Source organism: Camelus ferus, chromosome 10 (genome assembly GCF_009834535.1).
Source record: "Camelus ferus isolate YT-003-E chromosome 10, BCGSAC_Cfer_1.0, whole genome shotgun sequence".
NCBI lineage: Eukaryota > Metazoa > Chordata > Mammalia > Artiodactyla > Camelidae > Camelus > Camelus ferus.
This window is the reverse complement of record NC_045705.1, coordinates 67,108,861-67,118,866: the sequence shown is the minus strand read 5'-3', so window position 1 is coordinate 67,118,866 and position 10,006 is coordinate 67,108,861. Positions and strand designations below refer to the sequence as shown.

At 49.4% G+C, this 10,006-nt stretch overlaps 1 protein-coding gene across 2 annotated transcripts in view; it reads right to left on the bottom strand.

The window, feature by feature from the left end:
• Positions 1–270: 270 nt before the first annotated feature.
• Positions 271–10,006, bottom strand: part of KDM2A (lysine demethylase 2A) — a 96,287-nt gene continuing 86,551 nt past the window's right edge. The window contains exons 18-22 of one of the 2 annotated variants that reach the window (XM_032489955.1): positions 7,494–8,206; positions 5,416–5,579; positions 4,678–4,836; positions 3,876–4,091; positions 271–3,441 (exon numbers count right to left, since the gene is read on the bottom strand). In XM_032489955.1, coding sequence (XP_032345846.1) covers positions 3,260–3,441; positions 3,876–4,091; positions 4,678–4,836; positions 5,416–5,579; positions 7,494–8,206 — 1,434 coding nt within the window. In that variant the 3' untranslated portion in view covers positions 271–3,259. The remainder of the gene's footprint in view (positions 3,442–3,875; positions 4,092–4,677; positions 4,837–5,415; positions 5,580–7,493; positions 8,207–10,006) is intronic. The other variant, XM_006179473.3, reaches the window with a different exon arrangement.

Below are 10,006 nucleotides of genomic sequence, written 5' to 3'. Positions count from 1 at the left end.
GTGTCAGGTAATTTTATACTTAAAACATTCTATTAAAAATTTCACCTTGATGAAGTAAGATGTTGTACTGTTCTTATAAACAAGTGCTGCTTTTTGATGTTAAAAAACAGAGAGAGACAAGTAGTACAGGCACATGGCAGTTCTGCTACTGAGAAGCTGGCAGCCCTTGGCCTTGGGGGCAGGAGCCTGCACGGCCTTCTGACACATTCTCTTTCTCTCATGCGCACACACATATCAAGGCAGAAAAGGTGGTTGTTGTTTTTGTTCTGCTTTTTAAAGCCTTTTTATTTAAAAAAAAAAAAAACCGAATCAAAATATTTCCCATTGAGGCTATTTCTTTTTTTGTCTTTTAAAAATTTTATTACACAAATATCTCCCATTCCCACATGTCAGAGGAAAGATGTCCTTGCTCTTTCTAAAACCAATAGTGGAGAACGTTTAGAAAACAAAAGTCCAGCTAGCTTCCCTCCTTCCCTGGCCCCAAATAACCCCAATGTGTCAACTGAGACAGCATGACTTTTCCCGTTAATGCTTACATTTAATTTAATTTTTTTAACACAACATTGGAGATTGACTCTAAATCAGCAACGAAAAATATATATTTACAATATTTCTCCGAAAACAAAAAACACAACCAAACCCTTTAAACATAGTGACTTTAGGAGTTTTATTTATGGAGCAGTTATTTTTTAATCACCAAGTGATTTTATATTATATATATATTTATATATATATATATAAATTTTCTTCCTTTCCTTTGTGGTTTTTCGCCCCGGTGCTTGGAAAGATGGAGGCAGGGCGTCTGGTCCTGCGGTCCGAGGAGGGCAGGCTCTCCTGGCAAGGCCGTGTCTAAGAGCAGATTGCAGGAAATTCGATGGAACTTCCGGGTTCCTCTGTCCCCAAACAGAAGACATTTCTCTCTTCCACATGGACCAACCCTCACCTCTAAAAATGATTTCCCCCTCACAGTCCCAGAGAAAAGGAAAACCCAGTAAGGGCATAGGTCCATCGGCTGCCACTCCAGGGCTCCCTTTTCTGCTGACCAATTTACGTGCACGGTAAAAATGCTTGTTTTTCCAAACCAAAACCAAACAACAAAAATAAAAACCGAAACCCAAAACAAACCATCAGCTTGGAAATTTCTGTAGATGAAATGTCCCAAAGTCAGAGGCACTCTCCCGGCACAATCCCTGCTCTGAAGGGGTCTCTCCACCTCCCCTTTTATAAAAAGACAACAAAACAAAAGTAATCTTCTCAGTATTTTCCACAGGAGCAACCAAAAAAAGGCAGGAAGCTTCCAATTATAGGTCATTAACAATAATATTAATAAGGTTTTTGCTCAATACCCAGGGTTCTTTACAGAGAAGTTCCCCTAACTGAGGCACTCTGGAATAAGTCACTGGCATTTCTTCAAAGTTTCAGCCCCAGGTGGCTGGGGCCCGGAGACCAATGGAAGGGGCAGAGGGTCACGGGAGCAGACAGCTGCTTTTAAGGTGCAGCCAAGAGAATCAGCAGATTGGAAGAAACAGACACAAAGCCACCCCCTACGAAGACCCAGTTTTCTTTTAGGAGGCCAGTCAATGCCAGGGTCAAAGCTGGGCTAGGTGGCAAAGAGGGAGCCCCTCTGCCTCTATTGCTTTGGAAGTGGCAAGGGTGCAGGTGGCATCTCTCCTCGGGGTGGCTCACACTTCAGATCCCTGGTGCCTGGGTTCCTTCCCCTCCCCCGAAGGGCTTCAGGAGGAGGAGAGCCTGAGACTGGGCTGCAGGAAAGGGGCCAGGAAGGGATGGGCAGGAGGACGAGAAGGTTGGGCAAGGTTGTGCTATCGCTATCCTTACAGATGGGGAGCAGAGTGCAAATCCGCGTCTAAATCATTTATAAGCTCTTGCCACAGGCTGCTGCTACTAAGCATCTCCTCACACACTTAAATATTGACCCAAAAGAAATTCCGACCTTTCTTTCCATTTTTTTTTTTAAAGTGCAAAAAGCTCTCTGCTGCCCTAGAGAGAGGATCTTTGGACAGGCCGTTCAATGCAAAGTAAGAGGGGGCAGCTGATGGGGCTCAACACAGGGCGGTGGAGTGGGAGACATCACGCTCCCCTCCCTCCCTCCACACACACGCTTAATACACTCAGCCACACACACAGAGGCACATGCACACCCCCTTCCACGGCTGCAGGCAGAGAGGGCAGGTGACTGGCTTCTAAGCAGGACTCCCCTCCCCACCCCACAAGGTGCCAGATCAGTGAGCCACTGGGGCTAAACACAGGCCTGGGGCTATATTGCACCCGAGGCCTGGAGCCTGCTGGGAGGCAGGTAGGGACTTGGCCCAGTTCTCAGATCTCCCCAGCTGGGGGAGATAGGCTGATCCCTCTGAGGACACACATCCTGGGAAAGCCCTACTCAGGCAGGAATAAGGAAGTGTGGAAAAGGGCAGGGAAGGCTAAAGAGGAAAGGGATCAAGGAAATGGTGCCTGTCTCAGAATTTGCCTGGGAAGCAATAAAATGGGGGTGTCCCTGGGGTAGACAGTTCTGGCTCCTCTGAAGAGCCTCAACCCCAATAAGTGCAATAAGGACTTCATAGAGACTAGCAAGAAAGTCTGGGGTGGGTGAACCTCATTATGTGAACTACCACAAGCATCAGACGGGATCAAGCTAAGAGGAGAGGAGGGAGAGCACAGACACGGACAAGAGGTTTTAGACACCTCAACAGCACCAGTGTGATCTGCATGGGGCTGGCATTCCTGGGGCTGCTGGCCCCTCCTGCATAAGCCGGGAGAGTGTGACGGAGGAGAGACACGCACTGGACACCACAAGGAGAACCTCGCCACGGAGACAGGGCCGCTTTCTTCCCTGGGAGTTTGCTCAGAACCAGGCACTGCTGGGGACCATGGATGGGGAGGGCCCAGTGCAGATGATGGTTGCACAGACACCCCAAACTGAGAGCCCGGCCTCCTGGCAGGCGAGCGAGTGAGCGGGCAGGCGAGCAAGCGAGCAGGCACCGTGACAGCACACAGCCTGTGCTTTCCCCTCAGATCAATTTGCTACTCCTTCCTCCTTAGGAGGGAGGGGAGCAGGCAGGTAAGCCTGGTGCCCACCACCCTCTCTGCCCCGCCTGTAAGGGAAGGGCTCAAGGGACAGGAGAGCAGAAAGGGAGTGTGACGCTGGCCTCAGAGCCCGTGCAGGGTCGGGGAGAGAGGCTCTCCTGGCTGGGGAGTCAGGGGAAGATCGGTTTCCTGTTCTGTCTGGGCTGGGTGTGTCTTAGCTGATCTTCTGTATCAGCTTCTCGTCAGACAGGCAGTAGAGACTGTTGATGGACAGGTCTGAGATGAAGTGCTCGCAGGCTTTTCGAGTGATCTGCTTGCATCCTCGAAGGTCAATCAAGGTGACATTGGCGATGCGCCGTAGGTAGATCAGGGTCTGGTCTGTCAATTTATTGCAACCTGTCGGGAGAGTGACCGCAAGGACAATGCTATGTACACACAGCCACAGGAGCCTGCTCCTGACATACAATTTCCCAGCTCTTTTCCTCAAAATGCTACTAAACAAAAGTCCCACTTTCCTTATAATTTCCTGGCTCAGAGACAAGAAGTGCCATCAGTACCATGGCCTCTGAAGGTCCCCTGCCACAGCACTCCCTGCACTGTAAGCTGGGTGTGGCTGTGCTTAGGCACCTGACAACTGCTCAAGGCCTTGGTCCCCATCAGCAAAAAAGGGACAGAATTCCAAGTCCTTGTTCAGATGTGAAGAAACATGATTAACACGGTTTAGTCAACAGACCCAAGGTCTCTTTGTGCTACTTGGTCAAGCTCTAAGGAGGGCTCAGCTTCGGGGAAGCAGGGGACACCGTTTGTCACAAAACATCGCAGTTGCATACCTGCCATGTTGAGCTCTGTGAGGGAGTAACGAGTGGAAGACCCGACAGCAGTGAGCAGATTGGAGGACTGATCTGTCAGGTGACTGCAGTGACTGAGGTCGAGTCGAGACAGGAGGGGCATGTGGCGAATGATGAGGCGAAGCGTGGCATCTGTGATGTCAAGTCCTGCCAGCCGGAAGTCGGTCATGTTCCGGAGCTTGCTGCGATTGTCCTGACCTGCACAAGCAAAAAAAGAGCCTAGATCAAAACTCTTAACTCTAGTCCAGCTCCAAAGCTGCAGGCAGCTTCAGCTACTTGCTGGCCAGGCCCCCTTGCAGAGGTTAATAAGCAGAACTGCCCACACCCAGCCCTGCCTGCAGGGAGTGAGCAGCGTGTGGGGGCAGTTTCTAGGAAACCAGACATGTTTTCTTTCTTCTCAGCTGCTAGATTGTGCCTCACTCACATGGCAAAGGGGTATGTGTGGAATGCTCCTCTCCTTCCCACACTCTCACACTTTTCTAGACAATCATGCAAACAGCTTTCAATGTTCCACTTCAACCATGAAGCCTTCCCAGACTTCCTCAGGCTTATACTCTCTGGGCCCCAAACTCTACTGACCCACGAAATGGACATACTCCTGTGTAGTTATCTGGCTGTAAATGGTTAACCTGTCCTTGTACACTGTCCGTCATTCTGGTTCCAGCTGGCACTCTGTTATCCTTCAGCAGCAGCATTTCTGAGACTACCTTAGCTTCTGGGGACGAAGTCTGTTGAAAGACAAAGTGACCCCAAGAGGAGCAGAGAAGTCAGGCCCAGAGCATACCCGGTTTATCAGCTGGTGGAGTCAGCAAGTCCCGAATTTGAGGGTCTTTGATTCCTACTGCCCACCGAAGATCAAGGGTCCTGAGAAGGGGGCAGCTGGAGGTGCTGAGGGCAGAGACTGCAGACCACGAACAGCCTGCTAGGAGGAGATCTTTCAGTCCTGCAATGGAAGGAAACAGACACACAATCATACACTCTTTCAGCCCATCCAAAGCCTCAATTACCAGCTGACCTGACAAAGGTAAATAAACTCCAAGTTTAATGGAGAGAGGGACTGCATCCTAATCTTATTCTAGTAACCCAGCTCAAAGATTCCTATGACCTCCTATATTATATCCAACTCTGGTGGTAAAACTGACTGCTTAGGTCCAGTGTAAGTGACTTCCGCTCTAAGACCTCAAAATGCTTCGGGGAACAAGGCCTTACAAGGGGCTGGTCAAAGTAACACCCCACTCAAATCTCCTCTTCAGCGGCTCTGCTGAGAAGACCTGCAGAACTAGCAGCAGCACCTGCTCCCATTCTTCCTTGTCCAGTGCAGTGAGTAGCCTTGCCAGTCCGGAGTGGCACCTTGGGAACCAGCAGTTAAAGTGCCCTGGGTAAATCTCTTGCTAAGCCAAAAGGCAACCATGGCACAGACTGCTGCTCTAAATGCCCTACAGCAATTTTAAGAAGCACTGGCAACAACGCAGTTTTCCCTGCCTGCCCCTGTCCTCCTGAAGGGCAGTGCAGGGCTGCTCACCTGGCAGCCTATTGACGAGCCACGTCAGTTGTTTTTTGGAGATGTTGGTCCAACTGAGGTCGAGGCTAACTGGCTGCCTCTTGATGATGCCACTGAGAGCCTGGGGTACAATTGCCTTACACCTACTCAAGTCAATTTTTGTCCAAAGTCTCTTGTCGCAGCACCTGTGACAGAAGGAAAGAGAACTAGCTGTCAATACCTGACATCCCTTGTCAGAGGAACTCCCATCACAGGCTTCTCGGGGCTTCTGGGGAAAGCTGAACTCCTGGAGGGTCACCCTCCCTAGACTTTTCTACATGCATACAAGGATCATGCCCTATCATTTTTTTCGCCTCAGAGAATCAGGATTAGTTGACCAGTTCATCCTGATTTACAATGGATGGGCCGAGAACACAGCACAGTTGTTATGGACACACAGCAAATAATATAATATAATCTCCCATTTGCATTAAAATGGTATGGCTCCCGCCAAAATGTATATAAGGGAACATTAAAAAAATTTCTTGACTTCTTACTGCTGGAAGCTACTAGGCTTCCCTCTACTTTTTCCCTTGTCAGTCACTCCCAGCTGCCTGAGACACAGGGTGCTACCTGGCAGGTCCACAGTTCACTGTGCCTTGAGCTCTAGAAAGGAGCCCATTACTGTATCAGGTTGAAAAAAAATCTCTTTATTATCATGCCTGGAGAATCCTCTCCCACCCTGGGGTTTCTGCCTCAGGGCTATCTTTATATTTTCTAACCAGTCCAGACCAGAACTAAAAGGGAGAAGCCTGCCTTTCCACTGCAATCTACAAGTCCACAGGCCACAAATAGTACCACAACATGCAGGCTTCTGTTTAATATTTTACAGTCCCTGCTCCTCAGCCTGGCTCAGAGTCTGGCTGGCAAGGGAAGGGGAGACAGCACATAATGGGAGTCTTATGTGGCTCGGCCTGGAAACTGAGGGATAGAGCCAGGCAGGCCCACTAGCCCTACAAAGAAAAATATTTGGAGGATTTGGGTAGATCACATATTAATTCAGATTTGGGAAAACTCGTATTTGCAAAGAATGGAGTCTTTATTTAAAGACTGAAAAAGTTTCACCAATGGCACATGAAACTTCAATGGCAGAAACAGAGCAGTGGATCTCAAACTTTAATGTGTACCAGAATCCCCTGAGGCAGAATTTATTAAAAAAAACAGATTGCCCAGTCCAACTGCCAGAGGTTCTGATCCAGCAGGTCTGAGATGGGCCCCGAGAACCTGCATTTCTAACAAGGTTCCACTGTGATGTCACTAGGCATCACATGTTGAGAACTACCATAACAGGGTTTGATCCAGATATAAAGGATAAATCCTAGGGTCCAGGAACTTAAGGAAAAACAATGCTCTATGGAAATCTGTTCATTACCTCTAGAGATCCTCCCCCTGCCCCCCACCCCATGTCTTAATGTTTAACTTGAGAAGAAACGGCAAGTCTCATTAAGAAGGACAACTAAGTCTCAGGAAGTTTCAAAACTGGACCCTGCCTGCTGGAGAAAGAATTTCTGGTCCAGGTAGAGGATGAGAATTAAAACTGTGGAAAACTGTCAGCCTCTGAGCACCTTCAAATTTTCTGGAAAGCCTGTTTACCTCTCTTGTTAGATGGAGACATAACATGAGGCAGGGCCTTAACAGTAGTCATCTGTGTCACCAGGAGACTGACTGGCATATCACAGGCTCTCAACAAATGCATGACGAGTTCAGTTGACTGGCGGGAGGATATTTATGACTCTGAAGTCTTGAAGTTTTAGCACAAACTGTACAATAATCCAGCCCCCAAGCCCCAACATACAAATCCATTCCTAAGCCCAGTAAAGAGAAATGGAATAGTATAGAGCAGGGGGTGGAGGCAAGGGGCCGAAGTTCCCTGATGACACCTGCAGGCACAGCTGGCCACCTCCTCTTTAACAGGACCCACTGTCTGGGGAACAGAATGGGCTGATTTAATCCTTTAGGACCCAACAAGCCTCCAGATGCCAAGACGCATGCTGTTCTCATATGGAAATCCTGCCACCTACTCCCATACCCCTATTCCTGATCCCTGTATCCCTGCTCACCATTTATACCACGTCTTGCACACTCGCATACATTCACAAAGTTCTCTGCGGCTGAGGTAGCGGAAGACAGACATCCAGACCTCCCGCTGCATCCAGCTTTCGTCTCCATCCTGAGCCCAACTGCCCCGGCCATTCAGCCTGGCTGCACCCCCCTCCTCTGCACTGTCATCTTCCTCCTCCTCCTCCTCCTCTTCCTCCTCCTCTCCCCCCAGCCCCTCCTCATCCCCACGCTGGGGGGTTCGGGCTGGGCAGTGCTGCACTAGCACACGGGGGGAATGGCGAAGGTTGGCAGAGGAGGCCGTGATGGCCTGCAGCTTGGGCACAATGGATGTCCCGTGGAGCTCTTTGGTGGGCCTCTGCAGCGTGACAGTGAGGTACGATCCCCGGATCTTGGCTTTCTCAACTTCAGACAGCTCCTTTTTGCCGCTGGGATTGTTCTCCTTTTCCCGTACCATGGTGCGCTCTGTGGCCTGCAGCCGCAGCAACTGCCGCCGTTTGAAGCGCTCATCGCGGCTGGCACTGTGGTGGTCGCTGGGGCCGGCCCCAGGGGATGACCGAGTCACCACGCCCCGGGGGGAGGCCGGGTCATGGATGAGCTGCAGCATGGAGGTGGGCGAGTGAGGCGGGGGCGTGAGGGGCTCATCGCAGCTCCGCAGGGGCCGCAGGACTTTGGCTTGCACGGCTTCTTCATCACTCTCTTCCATTTTCCGCTTCTGCAAAACAGGCCCCCCAATGCCACATCAGTGCCACTCTCCACATTTATAGGGTCAACCTCACTGCTGCTTTCCGGGGCCTAGAGAAGGCAGGTCACTGCTTTTCCATGGGGAAAGGGCTACCCCGCATGCTGCAGGGTGGTCATCTCCTCAGTGTCTGCAATCTAGACTCTGCCATGTTCAGCAACTGAGCTCATGTCTGTGCTGGAGAAAGCTAATTACAGAGCAAAACTGTTAAAAATAGGTCACCTGGGAAATCTACCTGTGACAGAAAGATCTGTGCCCAAGTATAGAGGAGTGGGATCCAAATTTGGGCTGCATGATTCCATAGCCTGCCCTATTCATCTCTTGTCCCAATTTTTTGGTTATAATTCCCTGGGTAGAGAAATTCTTTAAAGAGGCCATAACTCTACCCCTATGCAATCTGACCATTTAAAATTGTCTCTAATTCAGCTTTTCACTCAAGAGATGCTTCTGTCAGAAGAAAAGCAGCCTATATATGTTGTCTGAACTAGGATGAGGATTCTGACAGCAGTGCACACCACTGACACAGTCCTACCAGGGTCTGAGCTTGACTCTACCAGGCTGCTTCTTCCACTCAGCATCCTGCTCTGTCCCCAAAGACATACCACAGGTGAGAGATTAAGCTGAGAATGAGAACATCTCTGAGAAGCGGCAATGCTTCCAGAGGAATCTCTGTAGGAGGAAATGAGGAATTCAAGTTTGGTGAAGCCAACATTCCACAAAAACCCACAACCTCATCCTCTGCCACTCGTGTTCTCCAGTCACTTGTCCCTTCCTGGAGCCCACACTGGCTACGCTGCAATAAAGCCTAATCAACACTAGGTTGTTCAGACTTCCAATAAAGAAGATGTTTTATGTCCCTAAGCAACAATTCTGCTCCCTCTTCTTACATTCTTAGATCACAATGGTTGGAAGAGAACAACCACCTTTTGGATGCTGGCTTTCATAATGCATTAGAAGGTAACAGTCCACATGCTACGTACAGCATCTGCCCATCCATCTGCTACAGCAAGGAAGCAAGCGCCCACCATCACCAGTGAAGACAGCTACCACCAGAACTCGCGCTAGCTTAAGAACTTGGAAAAGGAGAACTTTAGCACTCAACTCCAGAAATTTTTGCCTTCAAAGATATTTAGACCGAAAATTCAAAGACTTCAGTGCCCAAGTGGGAAGAAACAGAAAGGAAACAAGGAAACTTGGCCCTACTCCTGTGCAGGGTACTTGGAGAACACCAGGGCATGGATGACCGACACAACGCCAGTGGCCTCCTCTGTATGTGCTCTTAGCAGGTCTTGTCTTGCTGGCCTGAGTAACCAGAATCTTTCTGGCCCTTTGACATTACTGGTGACCATAGGGCCAGCAACATTAGCAGCTTGGGGCCAAGGTCACAGCATTGGTCCCCTCTGGGGAAGGGACTGCCTCTGTAGGACACAATTGGGCACAATGGCAGGGCTTTCTGCCACAAAGGTGAAGATGACAAAAAATGTGAACCTGCTTAACTGGAAACTCCAGTATACCACTGTATTTACCAGCTGCCTGAGGTCACTGCCTCCCCTCAAGTTTCATTCCTCAGGAACAACCTGGCTCACCACATTTTCCTCCTCAAACAGCCCAGCCGTGGTTCCTCTTTTTCTAGGGCCCCAGAGTATAAAATAACTTCAGGAATTTGCAGACACCCAAGGGGAACAAGGTTCAGTAATATAAAAAAACAAGAAACCCCAAAACAAACTCACAAAATTTAAAACTCAAACACAAGGAAAAAAAAAAAAACAAAGG